General features: G+C 49.2%; 1 protein-coding gene across 5 annotated transcripts in view; it reads right to left on the reverse strand.

Moving 5' to 3' along the window:
• Positions 1-20,608, reverse strand: part of SLIT2 (slit guidance ligand 2) — a 689,918-nt gene that overhangs the window by 36,784 nt on the left and 632,526 nt on the right. For all 5 annotated transcript variants that reach the window (XM_085642360.1, XM_085642359.1, XM_085642358.1 and 2 more), the window contains one exon: positions 16,855-16,992. In XM_085642360.1, coding sequence (XP_085498486.1) covers positions 16,855-16,992 — 138 coding nt within the window. The remainder of the gene's footprint in view (positions 1-16,854; positions 16,993-20,608) is intronic.

A 20,608-nucleotide genomic window follows, 5' to 3' on the forward strand; every position in this document is an offset into this window, starting at 1 on the left:
GGTCGGGTGGCGCAGCACAGGTGGGAGTATCGGTGGGCATGCACGCTCGGGGAGACGATGGGGGGGTGCACCTGAACAAGGGTACGTAAGTGCGGGACACCGGGGTGGGGACTGAGGGTGCAGGGACCGAGGGGACAGCCGCGGGTGACAAAAGGGCTAGGGGGACGCCCACTAAAGGTATGGGGAAGGAGAGTCATGAGGTGCCAATACGCAAACTACCGTACATGGGCATTGCGAAGCCTCTGGGGGTGCATTTGTCTTTGGCCACCAAAGAGAAAATCTGGAAGGGGGAGTATGTGGACATATTGAAGCTCCTGCATAGGGAGCTAACGGCAAAGGAAGGGTCTATGGAAGAAGAACTGGAGCTGGCTCGGCGGCCCAGTGTGCCCCTGAATATAGAGAACTGGTCGGCGGGGTTTTTGATATTTGCGAGTGTGTACTGTGACAAGTACCCGGAAAGGTCAGTTGCGTTGTTTAAATACATGGACGTGGTCCGTCGGGCGCACATGACGTACGGGGGGTATGCCTGGTCGCACTATGACGAGGAGTTTCGGGCGCGCTTGGCCTGGGACCCGGAGGCAAAATGGGGCGAGATCGACTCGGACCTGTATCAGCAGACGATGGGCGGGGCTAAGTTTGGGAAGACTATCTACACAGCCAGCAGCCTACCGTTGGCGTCTTGCCCCTTTCTGGCCCGTCCCACCGGGGGGGGGTGGGGCAAGGAGAGAGTACTGGGGGAGGCCAATGTGGGGGCATGTTGGGATTACAACAAGGGAGCTTGCGAGCGGCAATCCTGCAAGTTCCGCCACGAGTGTTCAAAATGCGGAAAGCGCCACCCCGTGGTGCATTGCTGGGGGACAGGGGACAACCAGGGGCAGCAGTCCGCTCCGGCAGGGCAACAGTCTGGGGGCAGGGGTAGTAGGGGGGGGACAAGGGGCTTTGGGAAAAGGCTCATATGCCAGTTAAGCTGCACTGGCTGGAACCCTTCTTGGCGTCTCATCCACGGACTGAGGACGCAGGCGTGTTGCGATGGGGGTTTCGGGAGGGTTTCCGGCTGGGGTACGAGGGTCCGCGGATCGCGCGGTGGGCGGAGAATTTGAAATCTGCTCAGACGCATAAGGCGGTGGTTCGGGAGAAACTGGGCAAAGAGGTCCGGGAGGGACGGATGGCAGGCCCCTTTCAAGAGGTCCCGATGCAGGACTTGATCATCTCCCCCGTAGGGGTGGTGCCGATGAAGGAGCCGGGACAGTATCAGCTGATCCAACATCTGTCCTGGCCTGAGGGGGCATCCGTCAACGACTACATAGCGGCTGACTTGGCGTCGGTATCCTACTCTTCGGTCGATGTGGCGAGGCGTCTGGTGGCGTCGGTGGGGTCCGGTGCGTTCATGGCTAAGTGTGACATCAAGTCCGCTTTCCGGCTGTTGCCGGTTCATCCGGGAGACTATCAACTGTTGGGAATACAGTTTGACGGCTCTATCTTTGTGGATAAGGCATTGCCCATGGGGTGTTCCATCACCTGCGTGCTGTTCGAGCAATTCAGCACGTTTCTGCAGTGGGCTTTTTCATGGAGGACGGGGCACGCAACGGTGACGCACTACCTGGATGACTTCTTCCTGGTGGGATGGCCCGGTTCGGCGGACTGCCAGCAGCAGCTGGACAGTTTTACAGAGCTCATGGGCTACCTGGGTGTGCCCCTGGTGCCAGAAAAGACACACGGTCCCAGCACGGTGCTGTCATTTTTGGGGATAGAGTTGGACTTGGAGGCTATGGAGGCACGATTGCCGAGGGACAAAAAGCTGCATATGCTGGGGTTGGTGGATACGCTGTTGGGGAAACAGAAGGTGACGGTGAGGGAGAGGGAGGTGCAGGTTTTGTTGGGGCATTTGAACTTTGCGTGCCGAGTGGTGCGGGCGGGGTGTACATTCTGCCGGCAGTTGGGGCTGTCCTTGTCGGGGTTGACATTCCCGCATCACCACTTGCGATTGTCGGCGGGTGCGAAAGAGGATCTGCGTATGTGGCGAGCGATTGTCGGAGGGTGTGAAAGAGGATCTGCGTATGTGGCGGGCATTTTTGGAGCGTTTCAATGGGATCCCCATGGCTCCCCCGGAGGAATGGGACGTGACTATCTCCTCGGATGCCGCAGGGGTGGGGGGTTTCGGACTGTACTGGCAGGGGAGGTGGTGTGCGGTGACCTGGCCGTCAGCGTGGCAGAATGGGGGGAGGAGCATTGCATTTTTGGAGCTGTTTCCTCTGGTGGTGGTGGTGTCCGTGTGGGCGCGGGAGCTCGCGCATAAAAGGGTGCTTTTCAAAGTGGATAACATGGCGGTGGTGCACGTTGTGAATCGGCAGTCAGCTCGGGATCCGCAGGTGCTTAAACTGTTGAGGGTGTTTGTGATGCAATGTTTGGAACATGACATTCTGTTTCAAGCACGTCATGTGCCGGGGGTGGACAATGACATTGCGGATGCTTTGTCTCATTCACAGTGGCAGAGATTCCATGGGCTAGCCACGGATGTGGACGAGTGCAAGACGCCGGTACCAGCAGGGCTGTGGTCCGTAGGAGAGAGAGGGTCACGCAATTGGTAAGGCAGTCGGTGGCCCCGTCCACATGGAGGGCGTACACGCAGGCGTGGCGGGAGTTCTTGGAGAGCGGGGCGGTCCGGCATGACAATCCTTGGGTGCGGAGTGAGCAGGTGGTGCAGTTTATGTTGGCGCAGATGGACGGGGGACGGTCGAAGGTGACGATTGCCGGCAAACTGTCAGCCATAGCATTTCTGGGGAAGATGTTGTGGGGCTATGCGCTGTCGGCGGGCGAATTGGGTGCGCCGTTGTTGGAAGGCTGGGTGCGCGAGAAGGGCGTCAGGGCACTTCAGCGCCGACCCATCACGGGGGCTATGCTTGGCGGCTTGATACAACTCATGCCGCATATTTGCCATAATCGGGAGGAGGTCCTGTTGTTTTCCACACTGATGTCATAGATGTATTTCGGGGCCTTTCGGGTGTCCGAGCTAGTGGGGCCGGGACTGCGGTGGGAGGAGGTGGAATTGCGGTCGCGGGAGGTGGCGGTCCGGTTGCGGTGCATGAAGGACGACCAGCGGGGCAGAGATCAGTGGGAGGTTCTGGGCCCCGTAGTCGCGCGAGAAGTGTGCCCCACGCAGTGGGGGAGGAGGCTGGCGTGTGGGGGGCAGGACAGGGAGGTTGTCCGCCGGGCAGACGGAGGTAGGGTGATGGCGGCACAGCTGCTCTGGGTGCTAAGGCACGTGCTGCAGGCCCTGGGGGAGGATCCCAGACGTTTTGGAACACACTCCTTTCGCATAGAGGCGGCGACGGATGCAGCGTGGAATGGGTGGGGGAGGGAGGAACTTATGCGCTTGGGGAGGTGGAAGTCGGACTGTTTCAAGACATACATCAGGCTGCGGGGTCACGGGATGGTGGAGGACGCATGAGGAGGTTCTCGATGGTTGACATGTGTCTCTTTGCAGGTGCAGTGGCGGAGCCGGACGTGGAAGGACTGTCGATCCTCATCGTAGGACATTCTTTTGTGAAATGGGCTGAACACTCGGAATGGGATAGGCACAGAGATCTTAATTCAGGGCTGGATCCGGGGCTTTTCAGTTGTCGTTGGCAGGGAAAGGGGGGCATGAGGTGGCACAAGTTAATTCCCATGTTGAATCAGGTGGTCGGGGGGGGGTGGGGGGGGACCTGTCCAGATGTCTTGGTTATCCATCTAGGGGAAAATGACCTGGTGCAATGTAAGGGCTTGGCTTTGTTGAAGCAGATGCAGCGGGACCTGAGGGAGATTCGGAGGCAGTGGTCCGGGTGCCATGTGATATGGTCTGAGTTCGTACCCAGGAGGCAGTGGAGGGGGGCAGAGCGTCCTGCGGCCATAGACAGAGCGCGTAGAAAGATCAACGGGGATTTGCGGGTCTTTTGCGATAAAGAGGGTTTTGGGAGAATGGAGCACCCGGAATTGCGCTATGCGGCAGTCTATTTTTTTAGAGAGGATGGGGTTCATCTGTCCCGCTATGGAATGGAACTGTACATTGTACAGCTAAAAGAGGAACTGGACAGGGCAATAGGGGTACGCAGATACCCGAAGCGTTCAGATTCCTAGGGGGGGGGGGGGGGGGTCGAAGGTTGTCTAGGACACCCTTCGAGTGGCATTTTTTCCTAGTTGATTCGGAGACATTATTTAGTGAGGTTTAGTTTTGTACGGCACAGGCCAAGGGAATTTGGTTGTAAGGTGCACCTGTTTCCAATATAGCGGCCTTTTTCACACCAAATGTGTCGTGGTATGTGCTGCCCCCCAGGTTAGGCCCAAAGTGTATTTTAAGCTCTGCTTTTAAACGAACTGTGACTCACACCTGTTGAAGTGGTTATTTGGTATTATGGCTACTGGACGAGCAGCAGCCATTCCGAGGTGTAACGCAGTGATGTACACATTGCTCAGCCATACTTCAGCTGTACATGCAATACTGAACATCCACTTTTTTTTGGTACAGTAATTTAGATCCATAAAATAGGCCTTCATTTCAGTGCTTAATTTGTAAAAAACGGAGTGCCAGGGCACTCGTTAGGAGGCCAAAGCTGCTTCAATTGCCCAGCGCTGCTAATGATTGCGCCAGCACAAGAACTAACCATCTCACTCCTAAAAGTGTGCCAGTATAGACTATTCCAGGCCACTAAAAGCTACAGGAATGGGTCAGGCAGCAAGTATTTGTCATTTTAAATGCATATTAAATAACTGTTGTTGTGCTCATTTCAAAAGTAGCAAACAACGCCCCAAGTGTCCAACTGCCAAAAAGAGCAGGTGTTGACTATTAAGTGCCGGTGTTAATCACCGGAAACCACCTGCACAAATTAAGCACTGCTTCATTTTGGTCTATCTACACGGCCCTCGAATGAGACTCGCAGCTGCGCTATTGGTTTTGGACAAATTTCACCGTACCTCAACATCCCATAATATGCAATTTTTGGGCTTTCCTTGACTACTTAACAGGAAATGGCACCACGATGTTATTATCAGGTGAATCGGCTCACAATTCATTTTCTTATGTTCGCAGAGTATCATGGAGGTCGTCAACACGGAATCCTATGTAATCATGTTGAGGAGGCAATGGTATATATGAGATATATATATATATATCTCTATATAATTATAATATAGTTTTAATTACTGGTTTCCTTCAGTATCTCCGTGCCGCCCTGACACCATCCATCTGATCTGGCTTCACTTTCCTGAACTTGTGTGATCTGTTACTTCAGCCCCGCTGTGGTAGAAACTGTGATAGAGTTTTCAGGGTGAGGTTGCAGAAATCAAAACCATCTTTGCCACAGGGCGGTGAGGTGCTGCACTACCACACCCAGAATGCATCAGGATAACTGAAAGCCCAGTAATAGAGCAATGTATGTCCCCTGGCATGGACCAACTCGTTGCTCAACTGGATGTCGGTTGGTTACCACCCTCCTCCATAGGCGCTGGTATCAGAGTGTCCCCATCGTAAAAGACAAACAAGAATACAAGCCTTGGCAAAGCCAATAGGGCTCACCAATGTGAGATCTATTGGCTTTGTCAATTCTTGTTTTGTTTGGCACTGGATTTGCCCAGAATCACAGGATGCTTAGCTAATGCCAAGACTCGAACCTGGTTCTCCAGTCCAAAGTCGGCAGCTCTACATAAAATGATAAAATGTAAAGCCATGTCAGGGAGTCTTTTTATGAGTGTTTGCCCAGTAAAGCTTCCCATATGCAGGGTCGAACCTGACAGTAAACAATGGGGTTAGGCTGCCCTTGAAGGGCTGTTAATTGTGTTTTCTATTCCTAATGACATGTCAGGTCACTTACCTACAATGTTTAGGGCCTCTAGCCCACATTGAATACATATATAATACGGAACGTGCGACGTGCTATCTGGTGCCCTGGAATTAGGGAAACTCTTGCAAGTTGTCATTTTAGGACCTCTTCCATTTCTCGGTTCTTTTGATATTGTGTTTAGCTCTTTACAAACGCTCTAATCCTGTTCCATCATTTTGGCACTTTGTTTGCCGGTCTCGGGAAAGGCAATTTGTCCAGCAAAGACGGCATTTTTTACTCTTTTCATTTTATTTTTCGGACCTTGGCTGCACTGTCAGCTACAATACACAATCCATAATTGCCAGATGATCACAGCTGGGTCAAGAACCCAACTTCAATGCTGTCAAGAAGTGCATGAATACAGGGGTGTAACACAAGCCCGTGTGGCAGCAGTGGGGGGACCCACACGTTCAGGGGACCCACAGCCTTCCCAAGTTTCCCCAGGTCCATGCGTCATCTGCTGCGCCAGTCTAGTACATTTCTTTGAATTCTAGGAATTGTAGTTTTGTTTATTCCATTATAAAACAGGACTACAAGTCCCAGAATTCAAAGGGTAGAACCTAGACTGGAGCAGCACATCACTTATCAGCTATGCCCTCATTCAGGCCCAGGTCTATAAATATCCACGAAATACAGGTGACTCGGGAGGAGGGTCTCCTCATCACATTCTCTGAAGGGGATGGGGGCGGGGGGGGGGGGGCTCATCATTTTATGTCCACCATTGTCTTAATCTGCAGGTTGGCATACGGCACACATCCCTCCACTTGCTTGGGAGCGGCGAGTGAGGCAAGAAATACTCCTCTATAACTGTGTCTAAATCATGCTTAGTTTGTAAAAAAAAGAGGTGCCGGTGCCGAAACTTTTGCCAAGGAGGCCACAGCCCACTTCTACCTCCGGAGAGCACCACTTTCAACACTCGCACTGACTCAGTCTCTATCTTCTAACCTTGCTTTGTTGTCTGTCCCCTAAGTCTTTGCTCTAAGAGTCTATCCTCTCACCTCTCTAATTGTTTGCTATCGTCTTTGTCACACCTGGTGCTTTAACTGTTTCCCTGTATTTCTGATTTGCCCTCTTTTCATCCTACCCCTGCCCTTTTTCCTCTCCACTTTTATACATGTTGTGCTCTCTCTCCTCGATCTAGGCTCTTTACTTTCACTTTTCTCTGTCCTGTCCTCTACATCCTTTCATTCTATCTTTTCTCTTCTTATTGTGCTCTTCTACACATCATGTCTGCTTTCTCTTTGTCTCTGATTTACTCTCCTCCTTTTCTTATACTTTGCTCCATTTTATCGCTCTCCTCTCTTCGTGTTTCTTTCTCTTCTGTACTCTTGCTCTCTCTCATCTAGAACACTGCCTCCAACCTGTACATGTCCCTGTGTTAGACTTGGGGGTCTCTAGTTGGCACAGGTATGCACTTGTGACAAATAGGGACCCTCTCCTCTAGTCAGGGTAAGGGGGTACACTCCTAAAATAACCCCTGCTCACCCCCTTGGTAGCTTGGCACGAGCAGACAGGCTTATCTCAGAGGCAGTGTGTAAAGCATTTGTGAACACAAATAGTAATCAAGTGACAACACTACAGATGGACACCACACAGGTTTTATATCAAAAATAAGTATTCTTTATATAGATTTACCACAAGACCATTAAACGACAAAAACACACAATACTGTTACTTTAGATGGTAGAATTTAACTTAGTTCACTTAAGTTCTTAAATGCGACACTTTAAGTCAATGTACCTTTTAGATGCGACACGCAGGGCAACAAAAGTGTTGCAACAATGTTGATGCATTGAAGATTTTGGTGCAAAGAAATAAAGACGTAAAGATCTTCCAGATGCGGCACGCTTCTCTGATGTTGCGAGAAGACTCGATTCGATGCTTCAGCTGCAGCAGCGATACCCTTTACGCAATGCGACGACAGCGGCCTTGGCAGCGGCACTCTTCTCCGACGTTGCAAGACACTTCCGCTCGATGCTATGCTGCAGCGGCGGCACCCCTTTACGCGATGCGACGGCTCTGACGGCGGCACGCTTCTCCGTGGATGCGAGGCGCTTTTCTTGATGCAGTGCAATGCGACAACTACGATGGTGACACGCTTCTTCCTCGATGCGAGACTCTTCTCTTGATGCGGTGCAATGCGTCAGCTACAATGGCTGCGATGGCGACACGCTTCTTCGGCGTTGCAAGACACTTCCTGGATGATGCGAGAAGCTTCTGCTCGATGCGACAGCTGCAGCGGCGACACACTTTACGCGATGCGACGACAACAGCTCCGTTGAGCAAAAGTACACACACAGTTCCTTTCTCCTCCCTTTGGCAGTAGGCAACCACTGCAGGCTAATCCCCCAGTTTCAGGGATAGTTCCTCCTCAGCTTCTTCTTGGTTCCTCTCCTCAGCAGAGTGTTCTTCTTGTTTTCCCAAAGTGATCTAAATTCTTGGGATCAGATCTCAATTCTTATACCCCAAAATCCTTTGTCCCCTGAAGGCAGAGGGGCCTTTGCCTTGTTCAAACCGGTTCTGGTCAGTCCTGGAGCACTTTGTTTGCCTGACTCCTTCTTTCCTTTCAGAGTGCAGGGCAGAGACATCAGACGCACCACAGGAGGTGGAGCCAGCATTGTGGAGGGAAGGCACAGCCCTATTCAGGTCCCAGATGCAACTCCTCCCACCCATCTACATGGAGATCTCTCTATTCAACCCTGTGCTGACTCACCCTGTCTCCGGGAATTTCCCAGCCCCCTGGAGTTCCCCAGTCCCTGTCGCTAAAACTCCAGACAAAGAATACACAGCCTAGCAGAGGCAGGTTTGGATGGTTAGACAAGAAAATACCTACTTTCTAAAAGTGGTATTTTCAAACACAGAATGTTAAAACCAACTTCACTAAAATATGTATTTTATCATTCTGAGTTCAGGCATACTAAATTCGAATTTCTACCATGTTCCCTGAGTCAGTTAGGATTATAAGATGTAATAATCAAACTGCCCATTCTGGCCTATGGAGAACAGTTAGCCTTGCAATAGTGAAAAACGAAAAGGGCTGTAATCCACTATTAGGACATGCCACACACACCAGGGCATGCCCTACCTTATACTTACAATGCACCCTGCCCTTGGCCCTACCATAGGGGTGTCTGATATGAAGAAAAGGGAAGTTTTAGGGACTGGCAAGTGGTTGCACTTGACCAGTCAGCATGACAGTACCAGACTGCACGCAGGCTCTGCAATGGCAGGCCTTAGACACACTTTTACAGACTGCTTCTGTGGGTGGCACAACCAGTGCTGCAAGCCCACCAGCAGCATTTGGATTTACAAGCCCTGGGCACTCCTGGTGCACTGTACTAGGGTCTGATAGGTAAACCAAACAAACCAATCATGGAATCACTAATTCGTACAATAATTTACAATAGGGAGAGCATATGCACTTTAGCACTGATCAGCAGTGGTAAAATGCCCAGAGTCATAAAACAGCCAACAACAGGTCAGAAAAATATAGGAGGAAGGCAAAAAGTTCAAGGATGACCCTGCAAAAAGGGCCAAATCCAACACCCTGCTATTGTTAACTCTGCTTTTTTCACATATATTAATCAGTGCGGTACGACTGGGTTTATTGCGGAACAAGCGGCTGCCTAAGCACAGCAGGTCGTGTCACTGCTAGTGCTGCCTGTAATTAGTAGGTCCGGGATGACAACGACATCGGTATCCACTGCTCAGCTTGCTGTGACCCTGCCTGCTACTGAGCTACAGCACAAACATTGTCCCCGGCAGTGCCGGTGAGAATGGCTGTGGCGCCTATGGCTCACGCACGCTCAGCAATTAGCATGCTGGGAGGCAGCAGCACCGATACTACAGGTGACTACATGGCGCAAAAAAGTTGTAGTGGGCCGCATCGAGCACGTTTAAGATTTAGCAGCAATGCAGGGCTATAGGTTATGCTACTCTGCCTGCGCAGCAAGAATAAAGTACACACTTTCATTTATTCTTCCTCATGATGAGCCCTCACTCTCAAGTTCCAAATACGCTCTCACAGCTTCCTTGCCTCAACTCCGGCTCAAATTAGGCACTGGTCTAAATACTTTATTGATACTTCAATTAAACGCAAGATAGTTTTCCTGATATCCGTATCAAAAGAGGCAGTTCAGAATCACTTAAACAATGTCACAAACCTTTTAAGTTCTTAGGGCTGGTGACCTTTTTTTTTATTTTGCTAAAATTATTTGTATAATTAACTTACAAGGGATTTTAGTCAGCCTTTTTCATTCATTGTTCTGTTATTGAGTCATTCACATTTTTACGTCTTGCTTGAGGAGGTGCACATGCGCTGTCTCTTTGAGATCTATTGTATCTTAAACTTGAAAAGGGATAGGGTTTCACCCATTGCCAGTCATTAGTTGGCGTCTTCATCACTCTCATTTCTTTTTGTATGCATTGCACAGCAGCAGCTGGGATGGTTTCAATTTGCCAGCCGTTCTTGCTTCAGACACCTTTGGGAGGGCTGTAGTCTCATTTACTTAAGATTTCACACACACACACTTGCACTCACACTTTTTCACACACTCTGTCTCTCTCTCTCTCTCATTTTAGTAGGTCTCGCCTGCATGAGCATGTGCTCTAACTTGTGAACTATTGTGTACTACCAAGAGCTTGGAACCAGCCCATTGCTTACCATTCGTTTGCAGCATTGACACATTTCTTTGTTGCCTTTCTAATTGGGCAGTGCTACCTTTTCTTTCGGTGGTGCATAGACCAAGCTAAGATTAATTAACTTTAATTAGTGTCCATACGCTGCTCGTGCTGTAATTGAGGTACTAGCTCTTAAAAAAAAAAAAAAAAAAATATATATATATATATATATATTCCAAAACTGCATTGCTAAAAATTCCAACAGGAAAAAACAACGCTTCACGGCACCCAGTGCTTTTAAGGCAGAGTTTAATTAGGCCACACAAACTCTACGCGTTTCGGGAAACTCGGTCCCTTGATCACGAGTAAACGGACATAGTCAAAAATACCAATAAGTAACGATGCATCACGTGACATGGTTTGTGATTCAAAAACAGTGAAAACAGACTGCACCGCGGAGTAACGGCATCACCAGAGACTTCTAGTTTGAATAACATTAATATTCCTCATTGCTAACACAAAAGTGCATAAATAAAGCAATTTTAAACGAGTGTATAGTGTGCAAAAAGTGACCCCATGAGATTTCATAATTCATTATGCCAATCCGATTTCTCAACTTAATTTCTTCTTATTGAATACGAACAAACTTTATCAGCAGTCCATTAAAACACAGTGGTTTTTTTTACCTACAAGTGCTGAAAAGGTCCAGTTCTGTTTAGTTAAATAACAAAGTCCCCTGTTATTCGACTAATTGTATCATGATTCACGACCCAGTTGGGTTTGTGAATAGTCAGAAAAACCGCCCAAGTGGGCATAAGAAAAACCAGATTAACATTGCTTCTTACGTTTAAACGGAGGCAAACGATAAGAAAAGAACAGGTGGGGTAGCCACATATTTCAAATCTGTAGCCCCAGTGGGCAGATTGTTACAGACTTCCAATTGGATAGATTGTAGAAAACTCTAAACTACAGTCTATTCTTCTCGTCACAAACGTGAATGTCAGAAATGCTCCTTTTCTTCTGGGGTTATTAGTGCACATCTCTCTGTTTCATGAATGGGTAACAATCTGTAAAGGATACACACAAGATAAAAACAGTGTCACGACTTCAGTTACAAATTATGGTTTAAGAAACATATAAAACAACACAACTTGGCATACCCAGTAATGTATCCGGAGGAAAAGAAGGGAAGAAGGGGGGGGAGGAGGGGGAGGGGAAAGGGTGAGGACAAAAGGGTAAGGGAGGGGGGGAAAAACCAATAGGGAGGAACCCCGGCAGGGACGGTGGGAGGCTATTAGATTTCACACTTATTCATTTCATTAATTGTGGTTCTAACGGGCCTCTAACTACCTTGGTTCAGTTTTAGCCTAAATGGACTGCTAATTCCTCGTCAATGTTATGGCCTCGAGGTTTGACTGTTTGGTATTGAATGATCATGCAAGACTCAAGTCGTCTCAGCTCAAGGACTCTGTTTCCACCCCTCTCACGCAAGGGGACCGTGTCAAGAACACAAAAAGAGAGTAAACTGGTGTTTTGGTTGTGTTCGGCTTTAAAATGTCTAGCCACAGGATATTGCCTGTCATTCTTTGTTATAGCTCTCAGGTGTTCAAGTACTCTCTTTTTGGCAGGGTGAATAGTACTGCCTATGTAGTATTTATTGCACGGGCATTTAAGTGCATATACTGCATGGTCGGTATTGCATGAGACGTGTTTGGTTATCCGAGAGGGTTTGGTATTTTCTGACAGAGTTACCACCTTGCAGTTGTTACTGAACTTGCAAGCTTTGCATTTACGGCAGGTAAAGAAGCCCTGAACAGGATTGCTAGTTCTTGGCGGTTTTACAATACTCTGACAAAGTGTATCTTTTAAGGACCTAGGCTTACGGAAAGTTACCTGGGGGTAACACTCGACTGCTGCTTCCAGATCCTTGTCAGTTTTGAGGACATCCCAAAACTTTAGAAGGCATTCTCTAACCTCAAATGCTTGGTTGGAGTAAGTCGTGACAAATCTTATTTTGTTTGCTTCAATATCAGTACCCGGAGTCTCTGATCTAGTTCGGAGAAGTGTTTCTCGTGTTCTCTTATTAACTTCATCACAAGCTTTGGTAATGTCTTTCAATTTATAGCCCCTTTCCTCAAAGCGTTTAATCATGATTTCTTTTTCCAAAGCAAAACCTGCTTCGTTACTGCAATTCCTTTTGGCTCGCAGTAGTTCTCCTAACGGAATACTGTGTATAAGACTGTTAGGATGACAACTCTCAGCGTGCAAGAGGCTGTTGCCAGCCGTTTCTTTTCGGTAGAGTTGACTTTCAAGTCGTTGTCCTGAGACTGATATCTTGAGATCCAAAAATTCAATGCTCTCCTTTTCAATTCTTTTAGTAAATTGAAGATTGTAGTCATTCTGATTGATACTATTGACAAAAAGATTGGCCTGTTCGCTGCTTCCCTTCCACACCACAAAAATGTCGTCGATGTACCTTGCCCATACTGCGACACACTCGCTGTAAAGGGGTAGTGCGGTGACGACCTGCTCCTCCCACCAGCCGAGGTATAAGCCTGCAAAGCTGGGAGCGAAGCAGGTCCCCATCGCAGTCCCGAGTATTTGGCGGTAGATGGTTTTGTCAAAAACAAAAAAGTTTTGTGTGAGACACTTAAGGATCATGTCTAAAATCATCTCCGTGTGGAAAAGATGAGAGACAGATCTCTGTTTAAGAAAATGGCGGCAAGCCTTGATACCAGCCTCATGTGGGATGCAAGTATATAAACTTGTGACATCCAGGGTTAATAACAAAAATGTGTCATCCCAAACTATTTGTTCAATGAGTCTCAAGAAGTCACTTGAGTCCTTTATAAAAGATGGGAGTTTTTGGACCAGGGGCTGCAAAAAAAAGTCTACATAACGTGACGTGTTCTCCAGGCAACTTCCCCTGGAGGACACAATGGGTCTTCCCGGAGGGTTGAGTGGATTTTTATGCAGCTTCGGGAGGAGGTAGAGAGCGGGGAGTTTGGGAAATTTGCAGTTGAGGAAATCAAATTCCTCCTGCTCAAGTAAACCCCTCTCTTTCCATTCCCCCAACAATTCCTTGTATTCATTGTTCGCTTGTGTGTATTTTGATTTGGTGGTGACCTCATAGTTTTTTGTATCACTCAATTGACGGAATCCCTCTTGGAGATACATCTCTTTAGATAAGACAACCACATTCCCCCCTTTGTCAGAGTTTTTAATCACTATATTGTCATCATTTTGAAGTATTTTGATAGCGTTAAATTGTTCTTGACTGAGGTTAAAGCTTTTAACATTATCTCTATACCTTTCTTTTTTCCGAACTTTTTCAAATTCCCGTAGAACCCCTTTCTCAAAAACGTCAATCGCCTCATTTGTTAATTGAGGGAGAAAGATGGACTTTGGTTTAAAACCGCTGGCCCCACCCATATCCAGCTCAATATCATCATTGATCAAGTTAATATAGGGATCATCAATCACATTCGGGTCATTATGAAGCACATGCAAATCATGTAGTGTCTCAATATCGTTCAAATTCAGAATGCTCGGTATATGCAAGGGTTTATCATTGTGATTGGTTATTTTGGTAGCATACCATTTCTTCAACTTTAATTTACGGGTAAAATGAAAGAGGTCAATTCGACTCTGTGTAAAATTAAAGTTGGCACTAGGACAAAAGGAAAGACCAAGGGAAAGGACATCTATTTCCGCTTGAGTAAGGTTCCGACCTGAGAGATTGACCACTGTTTTTCGGTTGATCATTTTGATTTTTGCTGGCCCCTCGTTCTTTTTCCCACTGGGCTGTCGGTTTCTCTTGTTGGAGCTCTTGAATTGTTTCCTCCTCCTCTCGCGCCGCGCCCACTTCCTCTGAAGCCGCCTGCACTTTGTTTGGAGTACACTTTGTTTCTTCCTTGGGCCATCAGCGTGAATTCGTTTAAAATTTTGTTTTTTACTACTTGAGGTTCCGAGATAGCCGAAGTGTCACTCTCGTAGTTGTCGCTTTCGCCCGTTTCACTAGGTTCCCCAGTTTTGTCAAGTTCTTCTGAACTCGTTGTTGCAATCCGGACTTTTTTCTTGGATTTCAAGATCGAGACTGGTGTCTGTGCGCGGAGGTGGTCATACTTTCGAGCAAATGTCAGTATCTGTCCTTTTTCGTAATCAACTTGGTCTCTGTGGTATTTACGTTGTTTTTTGGCTTTGATGTCTTCCTCGATTTTGTCCAACTTAGTTTGCATTTTCGACATATCGGATTGGAATTCATCAGCTGTACACATGGTTTTTAACTTACTCATTATTTCATCGGTTTCAACGGCCAGTCTTTCACAATCTTTGCGGGCGTACTTAACGAGTAACCCAAGCATGATCGTAGAGCAATTGTGACTGTTGTCAGACCATTCCTCCACTAGTCCTGGGTCAGGGTTGCTGAACGTCGGTGTAATGAAGATCCTCAAACCTCGTGGGACTCTGCCCACGTCAATGTATTTTTGCAAAGTGGTTGCCTCCCACCATTTAGTTTGCTCTGATTTTAGAGCTTTCCATAAGCTGTATATATATGACGCAGTCGATGCGGGTTGCGTCATAGTGCTTTCTTTTTACATGCCCCATCCTGTTTCTTTAACATCATGTGTCTTCTCTCCCTGTCCCACCGCATACAGTTTTGTCTCCCACCACCCCAAACTGTTTCTTCACCCCCCACCTGTCCCATCCTACTTCTTCTCCCTCCGCCCACCCCATCCAGTTATTTCTCGCTCGCCCAATCCTGTTTCTTCTGACCCCACCCTCCCCATCTGTTTCTTCTCTTCCTGCCTGCCCCATCATGTTTCTTCTACTCCACCCGCCCCATCCTGTATCTTCTCCCCCGCTGCCCCATCATGTTTCTTCTACCCCCGCCCCATCCTGTTTCTCTCCACTGGCCCGCCCCATTCTGTTTCCTTTCACTCTTGCCTGCCCCATCCTGTTTCATATGCCCTCACCCACCCTATCTGTTTCTTCTCCCCCTGTCCAGCCCATTCTTTTTTTTCTCCCCCTCCCCATCCTGTTTCTTCACCCCATGCCACTCTGTTTCTTCTCATCCCGCCGGCCTCATCCTGTTTCTCATCCCTCGCCTGCCCCATTCTGTTTCTTCTCCCCCACCTGCCTCATCTTGTTTTTTTCTCCATTCGCCTACCCCATCCTGTTTCTTCTCCCCTCCCCCACCCCATCCTGTTTCTTCTCCTCCCACCTGCCCAATCCTGTTTCTTGTGCTTAAAACGCCCCATCCTGTTTCTTCTCCCCTCACCTGCCCCATCCTGTTTCTTCTCCCCCTGCTCGCTCCATCATGTTTATTCTACCCCACCCGCCCCATACTATTTCTTCCCCCATCACCCGGCCCATCCGTTTTTTTCTCCTCCACCCACCCCCATCCTGTTTCTTCATGCCACGCCACTCTACCTTACGCCACGCTGTTCCACTCTATGCCACTTTACTTCACACCACTCTATACCATGCCACTCTATGCCCCTTTACTGTATGCCACTCTACATCCCTCCACACTACACCACTCCACAATGCTCTACTCCATGACACTCAAGTTTAATCCTCAACACTTTACTTTACAACACTCTATGCCACTCTACAACACTGCACAACATTACACTTTCTGACATTTCACTCCATCACACTCTATGCCACTCCACTCTACACCACTCCACTCTATGCAACGCAACTCACCACTCTCCTCTATGCTACAAACATTTAGCCATACTGAACATCCGCCATACTGATGTAAAACATGGCTCAAAGACATTGGCAAAGTCAATATCTCTTGCATAGGCGAGACGTATTGGCTTTGCCAATGCTTGTTACTTTATGTGACCAATGACTCACAAAAGACTTTCGTGGTGACGTGGAGTACTAAGTTTCAATTTGCAAATGCTGCATATTTTAGCACTCAAGTATATATTGTGGTTAAACTACATATGGTGAAATACATCATATTACCAAATCTTCCCTCTTAGCTCAGCTCTAACACTGTACTTTAGGAACTAAAAATGGCAAAGATTTATAAAAGTCCGGCCAGCAAAGTTAAACACAGGTTGTGAAGCGAAATCTACTCCCGCAGTAACACTTGGGAGACTGACTAGGGAACATGCAAATGAGTATTCGGGGCAAGATCCTGGCACACAAGCATTTCACGAAGACACCTCAATGTTGGTACAGTAAAAAAAGAAAAACGCAAGCACTGCCAATGGCTTATGTGAAGCAGCAGAAGCAAGTGCTTGACTAAAGGGAATGACTATAAAAGGCTGTAGAATGTCTCGGTCAAGATACATGGTGCAAGGCTATAGAAGGTCTCTTGGGATGCCACATGGCACTTTGTTGGTGATCTCACTCTTACCTGTATCCTTCCGGACATGTGCACGTGTAACCGTTCACGGCATCAGTGCACTGAGCGCCGTTCCTGCACTTGTTGTCCTGGCAGTCGTCGTAGTCTATGTCACAGTGCTCGCCGACGTACCCGGGTGTGCAGTCACATCTGTGGAGCACAATAGCACACTGTTCATCTTCACAAAACATGACCGATTTGTGCACTCACTTTTACTTATGTCTAATAGAGCCCCAGAGTCTGTCAACACACATCTCGAAAGAACTTTTACTAGCTTTAAAAAAAAAATATATAAATAGTACAATATTTGTCAGAGATGTACTCACCAAGTAAGGGCTGAAGAAAGCATCGCGAAGGAAAGGTGTGGCAACGAAATCTGCAGTTCTACTCAGTGTGGTGTTGGCGGGCGCTAGGCCCACATACTCGCAAAATGATGACACAGACACGGATGGTTAGGGTGGATAACTGGCCCAGAGCATGTGCGCTCGGCCCCTTTTATTGCCAGGGTCACCTGACTGGTGACACCTGTGGTGGGTGGGTGTTCAGTGTGTCTTACAACATGCTGGAACACTAGACTGCTGATCGGACAATCACTACATCCCTCCCAAACTTTAATGAAGGTCAAAACAAAGAAGTCTAAACCTGTGGGAGAGAATACAAAATTGCAAACAAAACATAACTCAGTGATAATGACTTCCACGTAGTCTCTTTCGCTGCTGGTCAACTGCTGACAAGGGTATCATGGCAGCCGGGACCACTAGTCCTCCTTGGCACGATGTCCGGGTGCCCTGTGGAAGCGCTCTTTTGTACTTGCACCATGGAAGTGTGCTTTACAGTGTCTTCCTTCTTGTACTACAGTCAGTGAAAGGTGCAGATGTGATGATGGTGGATCATTGGTGTGTTACTTTCCACTGTATGGTCCTGGTTGAGGTGTTTTCTCCAACTGGTGGTTGTCTCCAACAGGATTTGCAGTTGCAGGATATTCCTCTCACGGATACCCCTCTCTCGTGGGTGTCCCCTCTCACTGGACGACCCGGAGGCCCTTTGCTGCCAGGCTTCCACTGGACCGGTGGACTGCCGCCTTGTCGCCCCAACCGCGTTGGAGGAGTCGTTACGGGCCCTCTCTCCGTGACCGAAGCTCCACCTGAAAAGGGTGTTGTTGGCACTTGGTCCTTCGCGCGCTACCTCTGTTCTCCCAGGATGTCCAGAGCAAGCTTCAACAGTCCATCTCTCGTTTCGGGACCCGCTGCCACCGGTGTGCCTGAGGCCTCTGCCCCTTGGACATCCACGGTCCTATGTCCGTTCCATCCCAGAGGTGGTTGTTACCAACGGACCAGCCTGCTCGCCTCTGTCATTCCCGGGTGACCTTCGGGTTTGCACATAGATGTGTACTCCCAGTGGTGCTGGTTTTCCAGGTACTGCGTTTGGATGTCCATGCACCCTTCCACTTTCCTCTTCGGGTGATCCCCTTCTGGTGTGTGAGTTGATCTGTCACACACACCTCTTTACTCTTCTCCTCTCTTTTTCTTCTTCCTTCGTCATGGCGTCTTGCCACTCAGGATCTGTCTTTCTTTTCCCTCCTTTGCGACGCGGTCCGGTCTTCTCGCCTTCTTGCTCGTCCTCACCAGGCTTCTCCGTGTAGCGTGCACTCTACACGTTTCCCTCTGGTCTTGTCCCAACACTAGGACACTGTCTTCCTTTCACTCTGTGACTGGACCGGTCGTCGCGACCTTCTTTCTCACGATTACTTCTGACTTCAAAGTGATGTCGTCTGACTCCTCGTCCGTCTCTTTCTGGTCCTCTTCGCGGACCTCTCCTGGGGTCCTCTTCATTGACGTCCCCATGGTCATTCTCTTCGCTCGCTCATTGACCTCTTGACAGGTCAGTGTGCTCTCTGACCTCTTGTCGGTTGGCATCCTCCTTGCGACCATCTGGTTGGTCGGCTTCTTCCTTGTGACCATCTGGTGAGTCGGCTCCGTCCTCCTTGCAACCGTCTGACAGGCCGGCTTCTCCCTTGCGACCAACTGGCTGGTCGGCTTCTTTCTTGCGACCATCTGGCTGGTCGGCGTCTTCCTTGCGACCATCTGGTTGGTCGGCTTCTCCCCTGCGACCATCTGGTTGGTCTGCTTCTCACTTGCGACCAACTGGCTGGTCGGCTTCTTCCTTGCGACCAACTGGCTGGTCGGCTTCTTCCTCTTTGTGATCATCTGACAGGCTGGCTTCTTCCTCCTTGCGACCAACTGGCTGGTCGGCTTCTTTCTCCCTGTGGCCATCTGGCTGGTCAGCTTCTTCCCTCCTGCGGGTCTTCGTGCTTCTGGTGGTCGTGCAACCACTTTTTCTCCTTCTCTCCGCAGTCACAGTGCTTCGGCACGCTTCTGACTGCGCCCTTTAGTTGCTTCGTTGGATGCACTTACTGCGCCTTTCCTTCGGCCCCTTCGGGTACTTGCTGCTCGGGGTATCGGTCTCTCTCGCCCTGGCTCACTTGCTATGGGGTGCTTGTTGCTGCCTTCACACAATGAAATGACAATGTCTTGAGGGTCTGCCTGTCCCTTCAGTCAAACCCTGTTCGCTGTCATTATCTGCTTTGGGTAGCGTACCTACAACTGCCCCTGTGTGGAGTTCCTGCACTCCTGGCGCGCTCCTGCACCTTGTCTCTTCATCCTCAAAGGCTGTGTGATGGCTTGGCGCCACTCTGGCATGGCAGCTTTACTGCGCACTCTTTAGGCACTTGGCGGTCCCCACTCTTCAGGATTGCCTTACTTTTCCTTCTGCTAATTCTCTTTGTCACTTCATCATGTTGTGCCGCAAACAGCTGATCCTGTGTTGTTGCGGGTATTTCCCTGGCACTGTTGTGCTTTCTACTCTTTCTCTTTTCCCATTGGACTACCTGGATCTACTTCGCCCTAGGCATTGTCAATGCCCCCTGGCAGTCTCTCCAGGAGTCCCTTGCATACTGGATAGTATTCCTTTCAGTGGGCGCAGTACCACTTTGGCCACTAGATGGCAGCGTTGCCTTGTTTCCAGTGCTGTCCCTGGCTCGTTCCTTTTCTCCGAGTCCTCGCAATGCCTTCTCACTTCTTTTGGAGGAATGCCGGTACCAACTTCTCGTGACCTCGGCTCGTCCACATTACTTTACCCCCAGGCACAGGCACTCGCAGCCAGGTAGGCGCTTTGATTTCTTTATTTTTGGAGTGTGTCCGCTTGCATTAATCCTTCGCTGGTACACACACGATTGGGGCACTTCACTGCTACAATAGTTGACACGCCCAGCAGAGCGCCGATGGCCAAAACAGCTTCACCCACGCTGCAGGCCTCACATTCCTGTCCCTTCGCTCGCGCTTTAGGCGGCAGTGGGCGCACACCGTCCCTTGGTGCTCTCGGTCCCACGCAACAGTCTCCTCACTATCTTCAGCGGCGCTTGCCGCATACCAGCATTTCACCTCCACCGCCCCTCGCAGCAGGCCCTTTCACTTCACGGGCTGTGCAGGGGGGGGTGATGGCACTGTTCTGATTGGCCGCGTCTTGGGGCGTCGGCCACACACGCTGCAGGTCCGCTCTTCTTGAGGAGCCGATTTGGGCGGTTTCCTCACGCTGCCGGTCATGCCACTGCTCTTTACCAGTGACGGGCCGCACACTGTCCCTCTCTGTTGCGCCCCTCCGCGGCAGCCTCACACGCTTCATTCTCTGCGCGGGGGGGCTGGAGCTGGCGCCGGAGTCTGCTCGCTCCATTGTGGGGCAGAGTTGGTTTTCCTCACGTGGACGGGGG

This window comes from Triturus cristatus, chromosome 2_2 (genome assembly GCF_964204655.1).
Source record: "Triturus cristatus chromosome 2_2, aTriCri1.1, whole genome shotgun sequence".
NCBI classification, from domain to species: domain Eukaryota; kingdom Metazoa; phylum Chordata; class Amphibia; order Caudata; family Salamandridae; genus Triturus; species Triturus cristatus.